Here is an 18,575-nt window from a genome sequence, read left to right as displayed (position 1 = left end):
TGCGAAAATTGTTTCGATCTTGATAGGTTGAACAGTTTTTGAAAAAAATACGAGAAACTACGGAACCCTACACAGCGTGGCCCGACACGCTCTTGGCCGGTTTTTCAGACATAGCACTAAACAAACGACGAATGAGACAAGACGGGGGAGGCCTTTGCCTAGCAATGGAACACAGTGGGCTCTGAATAAGGAGTTGTTATCAATAACTGATTATATACACATTCTTACACAGAATCGGACATGGAACTCTTCGAAGACAACCCTGAAGAATATGTCCGAAGAGATATAGAAGGCTCAGATGTGGACACCAGACGTCGAGCGGCATGCGACCTGGTACGGACACTGGCGCTGCATTATGAAGAGAAGATGATGAATATCTTCGGACAGTATGTGCAGGTAAGAATAAATTCTAGGCATCTAAATATGCAGCCCGACCAATGCAAGTGGCAACTAAACATCATAATGTCATAGAAGTAACATTGAAAGTAACAAGTTGTGCCTGCTCGTTCACTGAAAAGATTGATCCCAACTAGTATGATCTCTGGAGTGTACTAGTTCGTTCTTTTAGGACAGTAGTACACCGAGAGAGCGAGAGATAAACTGTGCATATGGCGTACAGTAACGCTCGTTCGTACTAGCCGAGAGCTGATCGGCCGTTTCCGCGCGCTCTCGGTCCGAGTCCGTCGGTTCTAGTTCGGTTGCGGTCGGATCACACGGATCGCATTGCTGTCATTGTCACTCCTCGATTCTTCGCTTCTTTCGCTCCCATTCTGTTGCGCGTGTGTGAGTGTACTAAATGTACTAGAGAGCCGAATCATTTGGGAGTAGTTCGGTCTAGTACAGTGCAGGGAATCGTGTCTTTTGTACTATTAGTACATGTCCTACCCAAGCCTAAGTAACACTTACATATTCTTTGCTATCGAAGTCATTAAGTACGACTTGAGTATAGTGGAGTGATTGTCCCCTTTCTTTTTAAGGGTTCATCCATTTATTAATTACATGATGGGTAGAAGGGGCTAATGGCAAGCAGGGCCGGATTAAGGGTAGAGCGAGTGGAGCGGCCGCTCTAGGCGCCACATGGTAAGGGGGCGCCAAAATCGAGAATGTGGAAAAATCCATACAAAAAAATTATACATTACGTGGGCGCGCTCATATCACAAAATGGCGAGAGGAGTCGGGAATGAATCCACTATTGAAAGTCTAGATTTGTATTTCAGATTAAGTGGAAAGTTGCACCACATTGCCAACATATACCAACATTCATAAGGGCGCTGTTGCTAGGGCCCTGTAAAAGGAGGATTCTAGCCCTTGACGAACCACATTGTTGTGCTGCGAACGACAAAGTTACGTCGCTATCCAAATGCAAAATTATGAGTTTACCCGACAGTCCAAAACGGATTTCCTCAAAAAGCCAAAGGCGCAAAACGTTTCAGAAAGGCGCAATTTTGTGAGTCCTAGCAGATGGTGAGCGAACTTCAAAGCACTAAGATCACTTAGTGGCAAAATAACGAAATGGGTATCCCGACGGTGACGATCGAGTCCGCAGTTAATCTCTTAATTAACTCTTAGTATTATAAAAATAATAGTGATGGGGAAATATAAGGCCTAAAAGTCGGGAACATAAGACGCCCTGTGAAGTAAAAATACCCCAAAATATGTCAAAGACCGCAGCTCTGCAGAACATATTAAAAGCTTGAAAGTTCGCGGATTCCCCGCTGGCGGGTTGTCTTCATAAATCGAGTAAAAAAAGTCGCGCTCGCTCCGCTCGCGCTTACTATTTATATGTTCCCTTTTAGTTACTTAGGAAAAAATCCGAATGTGCTTTCCTGACTTAGCCTCTATAGTGCTCCATTTTGTTAGTTATTTTATGTATTTACATGATATCCACGTCCAGCCACACGTAACTATACTAGGGTGCGACTACGAAAGTTCAACCATATTCCCCTTTCGTACTCTGTATCTGTATGATGAAATCCATAAATTCTGTATTACGTTAATCTTCAAATTACGGCATTACTGTGAAAAAAAATTCGCGCTCGCTACGCTCGCGATTTATTTTCCTACATATACTGAAACCTTACCAAGGGGCGCCGAAACTCAAACTCGCTCTACCCTGATCGAGTGCACGGGCCGGCGCTGATGGCAAGTGTCATTTTTAGGGTTCCGTAGTCAACTAGGAAATTTACTTAATTGGATGGTGTACGTTGCTGCTTGGCCAGAATTCAAAAATTTATTACTCTTAATTAATAACACTTTTTCAATCACCTTTCAGTAAAAAAATAAAAGAAATGCTAATATACAGGAACTTTCGAGAAAAAAAATCAAAATCACTAATTTGGTTCTAATACCGATATGAATGATGTTAGGACTGTGCTGATTATTCCATACGATAGTATATTAGTGTTGCTATAAGACTAGTCTTGAAGACTTTTAAACCTTAAAGACTTGCAAACGCTAAACATTTCGCACGTGTCGCAGCAGCATTTCGTGGCAGTTTTCGTTACTCTGCCACGAAGTGCTGGAACAACATACCCCCTCCTATACGTAACTCCACTTCGCTATATTCATTTAAATGCAAATTTAAAAAATATCTTTTTAATCTGCAGATGCCGTGTCCGTTACGTAACGTGGATTACTGAAATCTTGTTGGGATATTAATATGACTTACTACACTTATATTTATTTATTTATTTATTTATTGTACTCGTATAGCCTGTTTCTTTCTTATCTATATTCCTATCTGTATTAAATAAATGATTTTAGCTATATTGGATGTGCAAAACTATTATTTATTTATTCTATTAATATATAAACATAAGTATACATAGGTACTCACTATCGGAATCTTTTAACTAATTTGCTATTTGTATATGTCTGAATGATTGTGTATGCATATTTTCAACTGTGTCTGTATAGATCTGTTTTCTTGAGCAATGTTATATGCTTGTCATTACCTTAGGTAATAGTTCATAAAGCTACCCCTCAGCCCGGGGCGCGACGGAAGACCAGCGCTGTGGTACTTATACCAGAGCATATGCTGAGTGGCGTCCCTTTGTAGCGACTACACCAGCGCCAGCACCAATGTTTTTAACTTCAATACTCCTCTTTTTGTTGTGTAACTGATGCATCTTCTCTTTTGTTGTTATTTAGTATATAGTTTTAAGTGTTTAGAAAGTAAGTAATTTGGTTTTAAGGCGCTGTATGTAGGTTTTTACAATAAATGATTTTATTATTATTATTATACTCTTTATTTATTTTCTTTCTTAGGCTAGGCTGTTTATAATATGAATATAAAAGTAAAATACAAAAACACATACAAAACAATATAAAACACATATAAACACATTATAAAAAACCTAACCTAGGGTGCCGCCAGCAGCGGGGCAGGGCCCAAGCTGCCGGTGGTTAGGGCCGCAGAGAGAGGAACCGTCGGACTATCCGCGCCGTGTCCAAGATCACCGCCTTCTGCATCTGGCCCTTGATCCAGCCACGGCGATTTACGGCGGAATTGACACTTAATGCCAATCTACAAATAATCGATGGCGACAACGCATTTTTTTTGTGGCGCCATCTATGTGTGGTGGAGTGTAAGCGCGTTCATAGGCGGTCGCATTTTAATGTATGGGATGGTATGATCTTGTTATACAAGGTGCTCGTGAGCATTACGAGAGTTTTTGACCACGCATTTCTGAGGCTAAAGGAAATATTTTTTTTAATTCACATGAAGAAATTTTGCAAAAAAAAATTTTTTTTTTTACTGTTTTCGAATGTATTTTTACATAAAAAGTAAATGTTATTCATAAAACTAGCACCTCAAATGAATTTTGATGTTTTCTTTTTCTGAAAACCACATTTTTGAAAACTTTTATTTCGTACTTTTGGACATTTATCAATGAGAATAGTGAGACTAATTCTCCATAATGGCATCAACATCGTTAAAAAAGCCTTTTGTAAGAATTTTTTTTTTTTCAATTGGTCATAACTCATAACTCTGAAACTAGGCGAAATCTAGAAAAGTGTATATGACATTTTAGTCTTAAAATGGGATCAGGAATATGTTCTTAAAGTCTCTCGCAATTCTCACGAGCACCGCGTATTTAATCTACGGCGGCACTCAAAGTGTTAACGTATGTATCGCATGAAATTTTGTTCGTTTTAGCTAATGCTGGCGAAGTACGGTGAGCAAGGCCCGGCGGCGTGGCGCGGCAAGGACGCGGCGATGTACCTGGTGACGTCGCTGGCGTCGCGCGGCGCCACGCAGGCCAGCGGCGTCACGCGCGCCTCGCCGCTCGTCGACCTCGTGCACTTCGCCTCCGCGCACGCCGCGCCCGAGCTGGCCCGCCCCGACGGTAACTATACTTCAGTATGGCTCGGAGGACGCAGCGGCGTGACGCGCTCCTCGCCGCTCGTCGACCTCGTGCACTTCGCCTCCGCGCACGCCGCGCCCGAGCTGGCCCGCCCCGACGGTAACTATACTTCAGTATGGCTCGGAGGACGCAGCGGCGTGACGCGCTCCTCGCCGCTCGTCGACCTCGTGCACTTCGCCTCCGCGCACGCCGCGCCCGAGCTGGCCCGCCCCGACGGTAACTATACTTCAGTATGGCTCGGAGGACGCAGCGGCGTGACGCGCTCCTCGCCGCTCGTCGACCTCGTGCACTTCGCCTCCGCGCACGCCGCGCCCGAGCTGGCCCGCCCCGACGGTAACTATACTTCAGTATGGCTCGGAGGACGCAGCGGCGTGACGCGCTCCTCGCCGCTCGTCGACCTCGTGCACTTCGCCTCCGCGCACGCCGCGCCCGAGCTGGCCCGCCCCGACGGTAACTATACTTCAGTATGGCTCGGAGGACGCAGCGGCGTGACGCGCTCCTCGCCGCTCGTCGACCTCGTGCACTTCGCCTCCGCGCACGCCGCGCCCGAGCTGGCCCGCCCCGACGGTAACTATACTTCAGTATGGCTCGGAGGACGCAGCGGCGTGACGCGCTCCTCGCCGCTCGTCGACCTCGTGCACTTCGCCTCCGCGCACGCCGCGCCCGAGCTGGCCCGCCCCGACGGTAACTATACTTCAGTATGGCTCGGAGGACGCAGCGGCGTGACGCGCTCCTCGCCGCTCGTCGACCTCGTGCACTTCGCCTCCGCGCCCCGACGGTAATCTACTATACTCTGTCAAACAAGTCTGTCAGTAAATAAGAACAAACAAAACTATATGAATCCTTTTCTTTGGGGTGCTAGAGAAAAGGTTCCACATCCTTCATCAAAAAATATATATAAAAAAAAATACCGAACATTCTCAAGTGTGAAAGTCAACACTACGGTAACACCAAGCCAACACTGACATTGGCAAATTCACCCTCTGCAATTGGCAGGGAGTAAAAGCCAAAGCAGAAAAAAAAACTATATGCATCCTTTTCTTTACGGTGCTAGAGAAAAGGATACCTATAGTTTTCTTTGTTTTCATTTACTGACAGAATTGTTTGACAGAGTATATAACCTAACCGGAGACCTATATCGACATTCCATTATATGAGTTTAGTATTTGCACTATAGATCTCTGCTCGCTCCGTGAAAGATAATGGAAAATTGTTAAGACGATACAGGAGGGGTCAAATCTCCATACGAACGCTCTCGACTATTTCCTCCCTAGTTTTTGAAGATAGAGTAATGATTTTTTCAACACAGATTATTATTATTTTTATCTGTGTCGGACCGTTTTGATTTTTGAGATATTTTTATTTTTAAGACGCTAGAGCCCATCACAAATTTCCAATAACGGCCTTATTGATTATGGCGCAAAAAAGGTGTGGTATTTAAAACTGGTAACAATTTGCCAAAAAAACTAAACGATCCGACAGATTATTTCATTGTTTTTCAGATTCTCAAATTTCGTTACGATTGCTTAAGTTTTGAAGGAGGAAACAGTCGAGAGCGGAACTTCGATGTTAAAGATTTTTTCGCTATATCTTTTTACCGAGTTGTTCTGAATGGACAATTTTTTTTCGATAAATCTAGTTATTAACACTAGTATATTCAACTGAAATTCCCAAATTGAGAAGGGGGCTCCTTTACATTTAACATTTTCGCTCCTGTAGCGTCTTAACGCGAGCTCAGGAGTTTTTTTGCCTCGGTCGTCAATTTGGTTGAGGTCATGTATAATGTTAGCGGCGTACAGCTCACAAGGTGCTGCCCGACCTGATGGTAATGTACTAGCAAACACATTAATCTTTCCAATAACCTTTGACATATGGACCAGCCTAACCGAAATAGCAATGGTCGACACTGTGGCTATCGATACGTACAATAACTAGTTTTGTCGCGTCTGTACAAAAGAGCGATAGAGATAGTTAGTATAGCTACGAATTGTGGAGCATAAACAATTATGCTTATTGACTTATTATGGCACTGGTCACACCAAAAACGAGTAAACGATAAGGAATCAGCTATAGAAACGAACAAAAAATAGTCGCTCCCGTTTAAACAAAATAGACGCGATGTTAGCGCAAGCTTCAACAACAATTATAGTTCGTCGCTGAGCGATAAACTACAAAAACGACGGGGTGTTATAAGTTTGACGTGTCTGTCTGTTTGTATGTCTGTGTGTGTGTCTGTCTGTAGCATCGTAACTCCCGAACGAATGAACCGATTTAGATTTAGTTTTTTGGTCTGAACGCCGAGTTGGTTGGGAGTGTTCTTAGCCATGCTTCATGAAAATCGGTCTATTATGTCGCGGTTGGGGGTTTTTTAAAATTATATTTTTGTGGTTAGGTTATATTTAAACGGTAACGCCTATCTTTTAATTTCTAACGCCGATAGCTCATCGCTTACTCGCATCTGGTGAGACCAGTGCCTTTTATAACACACTTGCAGAATTTTTCGTGTTTAAACCAACCAGTTTATTTTTGTTCACAGTAAACGAGCTGCCGGTTCTAAAAGCAGACTCCATCAAATACCTGATGACGTTCCGGTCTCTCCTGCCGAAGGAACTGCTGGTCAATGCCTTCCCTCTGCTGGTAAGTTACTGCAATTTTATGCCGCCAGAGAGCAGCACTAGCCACTCATATGCTTTGGGTAACTGTACATACGAGATACCTTTAGTTTACCTAATAACGGTAAATTGAATAATATCAATCACGTCAGTGGCTAGCACAAATCGTAAACCATTGTAGAATGACTCAATGCCTCAAAGTTCCTAGGTTATATTTCTTACATTTTGTGTTTTAGGAGGCCTCCAATTTTCCCATAATTCCCTTGACGTAATGGACATCGTAAATAATAACACTAAGTTCTCGCGTTTTGTACACATATTTAAAGTCACTTACAGGTCGAACGCGATTAAATATAATTATTTATCATTTTTTCCACGTTTCGGCCAGCATCGATAGCATGGTCGCGTGATAAACGATAAAACTTACAAATAGTGCGAAAAAGACGGCCTGATGGTTTAACTTTTATCATGGCCTGCCGGGTTGCAGTAGCCTTGGCACAGAGAACCTCCTATAGAGTAGAAATCTTGTATATTTTGTTCGCGATACGAGTCACCAGTGTTTGGGGTACGAGGAGCGGGCGGGGAATGTGTTAAGCGCGCTGTGATTGGCCGTTTCAAGGACGGCGGGCAGTCGCGCCAGATGAAAAGGGACAGAAGTATGACTGTCCCTCTACTGACGCGTAAGTGGCCAATGTAAGTTGACCTATGCCGGCTCTGAATAAATTATAAATATGACTTATTTGTGGAATGTAATGCCGTCTGTTTTTAAATTTGAGCTTCTTGTTACCTTTCCACACCATTTCACACTACAGGTGGACATCTTTAAGGCATCAAAATACCCTTTTCCAATTTTTTTAGTGCGAAAAACACGCGCTGCTTTCGGGTCTGTTACTTGGTCGATACTGATCGGGCACGGCGAGCGCCCGCGCTTATATCAGTGCAAATACTAGGAAGGCTGGCGACCGCGAGTCGTCTTGTAATGGATGTCTATAGGGGTTGGTCTGTGAGCCTTGGTCACGAAAGACTCAAAACAGGACCCCGAAAAAGGTTAAACAATGATATTTAATCGCATTCGATTTGGGAGTTTTAAAGATGTCGCAATATTGATAAACACTACTATAATCTTGACCTAAATTAAAACCGAAATAAATTACACATATGAAAGAAAAAGTGACCAAGTCCTCTGGTGCCTGAGGCTGGAATCGAACCAGCGTACTTTCCAATCGCGGGAAATGCCTCTTTATCCGCTCGGCCACCCAGGTCACAGCTGTCGAGGTCGAAATTATCTCTCATATGAGTAATCTATACAAGGACTCGTAGCGCCCTCTGTCCATCCCTAGGGCAGAACGGTATGGTTCTTGCCCCCCGTGTGAACCAAACAAGAATATTAAAAAAAATTTAAATTTAAATTTTGCGTGTGAATATTTTCAATAGATTATAATTTAACTTGTGTTCATTAGAATCTTGACCTAATTGCGTTTTACATTATCCGATCCGATATCCCATATATTTACGCCGCCATCTTTGATTTTTTCCTTTGAAATCCTTCCTACTTCCGATATCGGATCGGATAATGTGAAAACGCACTAACTCGATACATTTTTCCAGATTGAACATATAAAAGCGCGCGGCGTCGTCTGCACATACTCCGCCTGCTGCATAGAGAAGCTAATCGGCGGCGGCATGATCACCAAACCCGCGCTAGAACCGCACGCCCCAGCGTTACTCACTACACTGTTCGCAGCGCTAGGCGACCACGCTTCGCCTGAGCAACATAATGAATATGTCATGAAAGGTAATATTAGTATAGTATAGGTACTAGGGTGGAGCGAAAAAACACTTTTCTGGAATTAGCAAACCTAATAGTTATCAATCAATGCCCCCTTAGTCTATGATGCCTTTGTGCAAATTTTCAGCTTTTTAAATCAACATCTTCTGCCTCCGCATTAGGTTTGAAATTTTGAAAATCTCATACAAACCTGAAAATTCAACTTTTAGATAAAAAATGTTTTTCAGCAGTATTATGTTCAGTATACATTATTGATACATATTATTACAAGAAACTACCAAAAATTGCGAAAATAGCGTTAAAAATCCCTGTACAATCGCCCTCGAGTAGGGAAATTGTAGTTGAGAAAATCTAACGATCTATGCCAGTGAAAGCGAATCAAATCGAAAGGCCAACTCACCCTGTCTCCGCTCGGCGAACAGCTGGTCGGTACCGACTCTCCTCGATGGCGGGCTGGTGCTGGAGACGTCGCGGTGAGGGCCTTGATCACCTCAATCGACAATTTTAGCGAGTTTTTGATTTTCGCGACGAACGAGCTTGCGCACAGGGCAATGAGCAGCCATCAAATCGATCTACCTTCAACTGGCTTTTATAAATGTCAAATTAATTCGAAGAAACTACCCTACGTACTGTCGCTAATAGATTTGCGTTCCATTTTACGATATAAGAGAAAGGACATGAATTCAAAAATACCTAAATATATACCTAAACTAAAGTGAGTATGGTGTCCGGATCGATCATTCCGCCCACCAAATACGAAGTATTTTAAGAATAAGCTAGTCTATGGGTAAAGGGCACACCTTTACCAGAGGTCGTTGTATTAGACCTGACTGTGACCGAAGTGTGGCTACGCGGGAGGTTCCGTCCTTGCCCGGATGCAACGATACTATACGACCAAGTGACCAATGAAGCGGTTTCAGTTGTTCATCTTTAATTAATACTAATGCACCGAGCTTGGGCTCATCAATATCTGAATGCCATTTCGCGCGTTGATTCAACGTATGCAAGTACTCTAAATGCCATCGCTTCCAAAAATCGCGGTGAAGTTTCTGTACTAGCTGCCAGCGATTTGAGATGGACATATTCGTTTCGATGGTTGAAGTGTCTACGAGCGAAGTCAAGGGCTCTAAGGTGAGAAAATGTCCCGGCGTTAGCACGGACATGTCATTAGGATCAGAGCTCATCTCACAGAGTGGCCGTGAGTTGAGCGTTGACTCGATTTGAGCTGCCACCGTCAGAAATTCTTCGTAAGTTAAGATTTGGTTTCCTACAACGCGAGCGAGATGTGTTTTAAATGATTTAATATTAGATTCCCACAGGCCGCCGAAATGGGATGCGGCTGGTGGATTGAAAGAGAATTCGATATTCTCACGAGAAACCGCCTCTTGCATGAGTGGCAGCAATGCGTTATAAGCTCCTACGAAATTCGTACCCCGGTCACAATGTATGCGCTGGCAACGGCCACGACGAGCGATAAATCGACGCAAGGCAGCGAGAAAGGCTTCTGTGGTTAGTCCTATAACAAGTTCGATATGAGAGGCCTTAGTCGCGAAACATATGAATAAACATACGTGTGTTTTAAAGGGCCTGGCTCCACGATAACGTTTAATGTACGTGGGAAAGGGACCCGCGAAGTCGACACCTATACACGAGAAAGGCTTTACTTGCGAAATTCGAGTCTTAGGGAGATCTGCCATGCGAGGCACCAAAGGTTTTGGATTAGCGCGAAAGCATTTTATACATTTCGATAGGCGAGAACTAATTACACGTTTAGATGCGAGGATCCAAAAATTTTGTGCGATCAGGAAATGGAGTGTGCGTAACCCCGGATGTTGATTATCATTGTGTACTTGGTCGACAACGAGGTGCGTCATACGGTCCTGGCTGGGGAGAAGTAAAGGGTGCTTGCAATCATAATCAAGTTCGGAGTGAACCAGTCTACCGCCCACCCTCAACAAGCCTGACCTATCGATAAAGACGCTTAGTTTTTTGAATTGCTTGGGCAATTTTTTACCTGTTTTTAAGGCATTAAACTCGTCAGAAAATGACTTTTCTTGAGTTAGTTTTACTAGATGTGTAAGAGCACCGTCGAGTTCCGATTGAACAAGCGGGCCGAAACGTCTACTGTCAGGGGAGCGACAGTTATTTACGAAACGAAGAATGTAAGCGACGACGCGCTTAGTTTTATTCAGACTTGAATGTCTGGATAAGAAATCGTCAAGCTGATTGACAGCAATGAACAGTGTGGTCTGCTTGAGAACACTTCGTTCTTCCGATAGATCCGATTGCGATTCGATGGTTGATGGTGGCTTTGGCCAACAGCTACTGTCAAGTGCTAACCAAGCGGGGCCTGTCCACCATAAAGGGTGGTTTACAAGTTCTCGGACGGTTACTCCGCGAGAGGCACAATCGGCAGGATTGGTTTCTGACGTGACATGGCGCCAATGACCAGCCGGTATTTTGTCCTGTATGTGGCTTACGCGATTACTGACGTAAGTCTTCCAACGATGCGATGGCGAGCGTAACCAAGAGAGTGTTACGGTAGAATCTGACCAACAGAATACGTCTTCAAATTTGATGTCTCTGTCGTAGATCTCCTTTACGTGTACAACGAGGTCTGTCAGCAAAACTGCAGCGCAAAGTTCCAGTCGAGGAATAGAGGTGCGTTTCAAAGGCGAGACTTTGCAGCGTGACATTATCAAATGGGTGGTGATGCTACCATCACCGTGCTCGATGCGAAAGTAAATGACCGCTGAATATCCTGCTTCAGAAGCGTCACAGAAGCCATGCAGTTGAACACTGCAGGACTTCGTCGATAGGATGAATCGAGGTATCTCGAGAGACGACAATAACTCGAGATCTGTACGATAACGAAGCCAGCTTTGGTTGATGTTGGGGGTGCTACCACGTCCCAATCCAGACCAAGAGTCCAAAGATCTTGTATTATGCGTTTAAACGAGAGTGTCAAGGGTGTAAGAAACCCAAGAGGGTCAAATATGCGCGCCAATTCTGAAAGAATGTTTCTTTTGGTGCACTTTTCATGAAGCGGATTGACAGTGAAGGTGAACGCGTCTGTGGACGGGTTCCACTCCATACCGAGCACCTTAACAGGAGATGTCGGTTCCGAATCGAAAGAGAGCGTCTTATTATGACAATGGGCTGGGTCGAGACTCTCGAGCAGACGGGGACAGTTACTCGACCACTTACGGAGTTCAAAACATCCCTTCTCTAAGATCTTTATGACCTGAGACTGAAGGTCGAGCGCTGATTCGACAGATTCAGCGCCTGTCACTACGTCGTCGACGTAAATGTCCCGTTTAAGGACTTCAGCTGCACGAGGATATTCTTTGCCTTCGTCGATGGCTAATTGGATCAATGCACGAATTGCGAGAAAGCTAGATGAAGACATACCGTATGTCACGGTATTTAAGCGAAATTCTTGTATAGGTTCGTCGAGTGAGAACCTGAACAAAATGCGTTGAAAGTCTCGATCACTAAGAGAGACTAAGATTTGTCGATACATTTGACGTATGTCGGCTGTGAAGACAACCGCATGCAAACGAAAACGAAGTAATATCGAAACGAGATCAGATTGCAGTTTCGATCCAACCAGCAACTGATCATTCAACGAGGGACCTCCAGCAGGCTGAGCAGTAGCGTCGAAAACTACCCGCAATTTGGTAGTGGAGCTGCTGGGCTTAAGCACGCAGAAATGTGCCAAGTGGTAAGCTCGGCCATCCGATCGAGGTGCGACCGGGTCCATATGTCCAGCATCGAGATAATCACGCATAAAGTTATTGTATTCTGTCCGAAGTTCCGGTTCACGAGAGAGTCTCTTTTCGAGAGAGTTTAGGCGGCGCTCGGCAAGAGCGCGCGAGTCACCAAAATGCGGATCGACGTTTCGGAACGGTAAGTTCACGATATATCGTCCGTTCGGGTCACGTGTATGAGTCGAGGCGAATATTTTCTCGCACATGACTTCATCGTCAGTTAAAGGCGAAGCCTTCGGAAGACTTTCTATCTCCCAAAATTTTCGAATTTGGGAATCGAGCGATTCGATTGAGCAAAACAACGAAGTTTGCGAATGGGGAGTGGCGGAAGGAGCGCTTCCCATGACTACCCAACCAAGTTTGGTCTCAAAGATTGTGGGTCCGTTATCACATTCGTGGCGGTTACCCATGAAGATTTTACAAAAAACATCTACTCCCACTAAGATGTCGATACCCCCAGGTTTGTCAAAGTTAGAGTCGGCGAGATCGAATGCGTTGACGCATGGCAAACGGTCGATGTCAATTTTTACTGCAGGCTGATCGCTGCAGATTTTGGGTGCGACAATGGCTTCGATGCACATTTCGAAGTCAGACTTCATGCTGCGAATATTAAGAGTGGTATAGGAGGTCGACAATGTTGACACCTCACATACACCCTCGATCGAGGAATATTTATGTCGAATCGGAAGTCCAAGTCGCTGGGCGCAACGTCGCGTGATGAGATTGGGCTGACTGCAATTGTCTATGACAAGACGAATTTTTTGATAACTACCGAAATTATCGAGTACCTCCACGTATGCTGTGGCAAAAAGCGAAATTTGACCCACAGGTGCTGAACCAGACGCAATCATGGTCACCTGTTTATCAGGCACCTGCGTCGGGGTATCGAGAAGCGAAGACGACGAGCAAGTCGCGGCGCCAGGGCTAGTGGCGGCCGAGGAGCCGACACTGACCTTGGGCTTACCACCATCGACATCGAAATGAATAGTAGTGTGGTGGGCGACGTTACATTTCAAACAACGAGATTTCGATGGGCAAGTTTTGACTACGTGTCCCGAGCGTAAGCAGTTGACGCAGAGCCGATTGTCCTTGACAACAGAAAAACGCTCGTGAGGAGTCTTGTTCCGATATTCAATGCATTTAGCAAGATCATGATTCGACTTGCACAACGCACAACACGGTTCAATCGGAGCGGCGCTAGTGGCCACTAACGTTTTATAGACGGCGGCCGCAGGAGTACGTTCCTGTGTCGCGCGCCAGGCGGCGGCGCGCGGCGCGGCGGGCGCGCGCGGGGCGCCCGGGCGCGGCGGCGGGCGCGCGCGGCGGCCAAGCGGCGACACTCTCTGTGAGCGAGGCGAGTTCCAAAGCTTGACCGGCCTTATTCACATATTCCAACAACGACTCGAAAGAAGGTACATCCTTGCTGTCGTTCTGCAACTCAAAACGACGGCGGGTGTCCTGGTCCAATTTATTGATCAACAAATAGAACAATGGGAAGTCCCAATCGTTGACGGGAAATCTTAAGTTTTTCAAAACCGCGATGTTTTCTTTGAAGGTGTCTACCAGTCGACGTAATTCACTGGGAGAATTAGATTTCAACGAAGCGTTCTGAATTTCCTCCCAATGACGAAAAGCTAATTTTCGTTTGTTGTTGTATCGATCGATCAAGGCCGCGTAGGCATCTAAATAATTGCTATCCGATAAAGGAAAACCTTTTAACAATTGCAATGGTTCACCCGAAAGAAGTGTCATCAAAATTGAGAACCGCTCAATATTTGACAGTCGTTTGTTTTGATGTACCATTGTGTTAAACATATCGTAAAATGTTCCCCATGATTTAATATTGCCATCGAAGTGGACAAGATTCAGGCGAGGCAACTTGACGGACAAATCGGTTCTATTTGTCTCGCCCTCGGTAGTGGTCGCGGAGGACAACGAAGTGTGAATTTCAATTATTTGAAAATATTTGTCGTCAAATTCTTGACGCACGACATCCTCCTGTTCTAACTCGTTCGCATCTGTTATTTCCGAAATGAGTTTCATGTGGTGGGTTTCAAAACTAGAACAATAGCCGTCTATTTTGCTAAATCTAGACATAAACAACGGTAATCGCGAGGAATCCACCTTAGCCTGTAATCCGGCCGCTAAACATTCATCGATCCGTTTGATCGATATTTCACGTTTTAATTGCAAATTACGACGTGCGAGTGCCTTAGACATTGTCACTTCAAATATGTAATAACCACGTTAATCTAATGTAAATGTAACCTATTCGACATATAAAACAACTTGTAGTACAAACAATTTTCAACCTTATTTACTATGGTGTAAGGTCCACCAACCACGACACTATTACAGAAAAATATTTCTTTCAATTGATAAGTGAGAGTAATTATTTATAACGATGAGTGCCTAAACTAACGTATTATTTTTAAATGAGTTTAATAAAGGGAAGACAAAAACACTAGTTAGGTAAATTATTTCAATTAGAAAAACAAGCAGTTCGGTTCGCAGTGATATGTGCTGCCGTTGGAAAATAGACCCTAATGGATAGGAGTTAAGTCCGCGAATACTTTGTGGGCTTGTGCCGATTATGAGTACGTAACGTAATTAATATTTAGCAGAAAGTAGTTAATTGATTAGGATTAAAAACTATGTGATTTGCCTATGTGAATAATAATGGACATCTATCTGTGGTCATTATTCAATAATAATGCACGATATATGTATAGACTAAATACGTGGTAAACAATATTACTAATTTATCTTATGTTTTCGTACTATTATGTAAATTATATTTGTCTAACTATTATGTATTATCCACTTTACAAAATAACAATAACTAAATGTAATTATCGCTATTCTTAAAGTCCCAATTCAATACTATGTAGGTTGGTTATTATTACGTAATCACAAAAATAGCACGCGGTGCAGTGTTATCCGACCAAATTACGAAGTATCCTATTTTAACGGGTTATGACAACAAATTTAACACCTACTTTATTTGGTCGTATAATATGATTGCATCATCAATTTTGATCGTTCGAAAATCGAAATTTGAAATAACTTAGTATCCAGAAAGTTCCTGTTTTGAGGTAATTATGTCTAAAGCAGTTGAAATGAATGATTACTTATTGTCGGACTTTGGAAGCTAGGTAGGTACGAAAGCGAAGTGATCGATTGCAAAGATTATGTAGTTTTGCGATGTATCTATGTACGAATATGAGCGAAACGAAACTAACGATATTTTGGTAACGAAACGAAATTAGCGACAGTATTAACGAAACGAAAGTGGTTCTACGTCACTCCTGGCCCCGAGACAGGTTAGCTGTTCTCAGTTTTAGGAGGATCCGCGGTCGAAGGAACAAATGTACAATCGCCCTCGAGTAGGGAAATTGTAGTTGAGAAAATCTAACGATCTATGCCAGTGAAAGCGAATCAAATCGAAAGGCCAACTCACCCTGTCTCCGCTCGGCGAACAGCTGGTCGGTACCGACTCTCCTCGATGGCGGGCTGGTGCTGGAGACGTCGCGGTGAGGGCCTTGATCACCTCAATCGACAATTTTAGCGAGTTTTTGATTTTCGCGACGAACGAGCTTGCGCACAGGGCAATGAGCAGCCATCAAATCGATCTACCTTCAACTGGCTTTTATAAATGTCAAATTAATTCGAAGAAACTACCCTACGTACTGTCGCTAATAGATTTGCGTTCCATTTTACGATATAAGAGAAAGGACATGAATTCAAAAATACCTAAATATATACCTAAACTAAAGTGAGTATGGTGTCCGGATCGATCAAACTGTCACATACCATTCTGAATTAACTGTCTTTTGATCTTCTAGCACTATTGTAGCAATATGTCCCGTCTTGCAGAAAAATGAGGCAACCATTTGTTTTTGTGTACTTCGGGTTCGGCGACATTTTGTTGGCGTCGGTTCATCTACAAAACACCATACTGTGGACTGTCGCTTTGTTTCGGGATCGTAGTTATATAGCCATGTTTCGTCACCTGTAAGTATATCATATACGTTTTTTTCTCGCCTGCGTCAAATTTATCTATCATAAATTTGCACCAATCCATGCGACGGGGTTTCTATAAATCGGTGAGCTTGTGCGGCACCCATCTTGATAAACGCTAATGAAGAGACAGTTTACTATGAATTATAGTTTGCAATGCTGCTGATCCAAAGCCCAGTTCACGTTCGAGCTCTACATATGTAATTCGTCGGTTCGCACGAATATTTTTTTCCACAGCCTGTACATTTTCTTCAGTGACTGCGGTTGGCGGCCGTCCGGTCTTCGCCTCATCTTTAAAGCTCTCCCGTCCTCTTTTAAATTCAGCAAACCAATTAAAAACAGTTGCACGTGAACACGCAGACTCTCCAAAAGTCGAGACTAAAAGTTCAAAACACTCTTGAGGTTTTAAACCTTTTTTAAAGTCATAATATATCATAACACGAAAATCACGTCCAGTAAGCTCCATTGTTGCGGAAAATTCCCGCCAAAATTATTTAGAAAAAAAATAATTAAAAAAGAATCCTAAGAATTTCCAAGTGTTCCATTTTTAAATTAATAAGCAAATAACCTACCTTTACAATGGTGTATAACTGGCCAGTATCGATCAAATGACCATGGAGTATCTAACTTCTTTTGGCATGACCCTCGTATGCTTCAGTACACGTAGACGCAATGATACCTTTAAACAGCAAATGTGATGAAAAATGTATTAGTATACGATTAGACTAATAGTCAAGTCAGGATAAAGTGGGGTTTTATTACCATATTGTTCCGTTTCAGGTTGGTGACTAAGTCGAATCCGAATGCTATCACCGCTTTCGAGGACGCTCTATTCCCGATCTTCCAAGAAATACTGCAGAATGATGTACAAGGTAAAATTTTTCGTAATTTAAAAATATACAGCGTGAATTTGGTCTATGATACATATACATACATATAATCAAGCGTGTATCCCATAAAGAGCTAGGCAGCGCGTATGAACTATTCAGGTTTCAGTGCCACTCTTGGCAAAAAGGGGTTGAGAAAAGAATCCAAATTGTGACATTGCAGTGACAGGTTGCCAGCCTCTCGCTTACGCCACAATTTAACCCATATCACACAGTTGACTTCTACGGAACCCACGGGAAGAAAGGAAGAAAAGGGGTGGTGAAATCACCCCGTCACCGCACACATAAAATAAACATTGAACCAAAATTTATGTTTATTCTGTTGAAACGACTTATCCCAACGAAGCATTTTGTTAGGTTAGTTTTAAAATCTATCATCTTTGCATGCCTTCGCTAGAGAGATAAATACGATATTCATTTTTTATTGGCAAACCTTAAAAAGATACACTTCTAAGAAAAACTTTTGAATAGTCACTACATAGTATAAAACAAAGTCGCATTCTCTGTCCCTATGTCCCTATGTATGCTTAAATCTTTAAAACTACGCAACGGATTTTGATGCGGTTTTTTTTAATACTCGTAGATAGAGTAGTTCTAGAGGAAGGTTCACATGTAGGTATAGTACCCGTGCGAAGCCGGGGCGGGTCGCTAGTTACTGATAAAAGAAGGTATCACTATAAAAAGCGATCTAAAATATAAAAATCCACTCTTTGTTAATTACGTACCTCCTTTTTGTACAGAATTCATGCCGTACGTGTTCCAAATGCTGTCCCTTCTGCTCGAACTACGCGGCGCCTCGCCGGCCGCCGCGGGCGACGGGGACGCGTACGGCGCGCTGCTGCCGTGCCTCGTGGCGCCGCCGCTGTGGGAGCGCGCGGCCAACGTCAGGCCGCTAGTGAGGCTGCTGTGTGCGTTCATCACTGCGAGGGCGGAGCTCATATTGAGAGAGGGAAAACTGGTGAGTTACTCTAATACTATTACTAACTATCACAGAGAACCTCCTGTAGAGTACCAATATTGTAAATTTTGTGCGCGGTACGAATCACCAGTGCTTGGGGCGCGAGGAGCGGGAGGGGAATGTGTTTAGCGCGCTGCGATTGATCGTTTCGAGGACGGCGGGCGGTCGCGCC

At 43.6% G+C, this 18,575-nt stretch overlaps 1 protein-coding gene across 1 annotated transcript in view; it reads left to right on the top strand.

Moving 5' to 3' along the window:
• Positions 1-18,575, top strand: part of LOC125238100 (exportin-2) — a 44,842-nt gene that overhangs the window by 13,401 nt on the left and 12,866 nt on the right. Inside the window, exons 8-14 of the mRNA XM_048145387.1 lie at positions 233-396; positions 4,160-4,349; positions 6,904-7,004; positions 8,588-8,774; positions 13,368-13,461; positions 17,339-17,430; positions 18,186-18,403. Coding sequence (XP_048001344.1) covers positions 233-396; positions 4,160-4,349; positions 6,904-7,004; positions 8,588-8,774; positions 13,368-13,461; positions 17,339-17,430; positions 18,186-18,403 — 1,046 coding nt within the window. The remainder of the gene's footprint in view (positions 1-232; positions 397-4,159; positions 4,350-6,903; positions 7,005-8,587; positions 8,775-13,367; positions 13,462-17,338; positions 17,431-18,185; positions 18,404-18,575) is intronic.

The sequence above is a fragment of the Leguminivora glycinivorella genome, chromosome 22 (genome assembly GCF_023078275.1).
Source record: "Leguminivora glycinivorella isolate SPB_JAAS2020 chromosome 22, LegGlyc_1.1, whole genome shotgun sequence".
NCBI classification, from domain to species: domain Eukaryota; kingdom Metazoa; phylum Arthropoda; class Insecta; order Lepidoptera; family Tortricidae; genus Leguminivora; species Leguminivora glycinivorella.
Note: the sequence above shows the minus strand (reverse complement) of the source record. Positions and strands in the feature narration are given on the sequence as shown.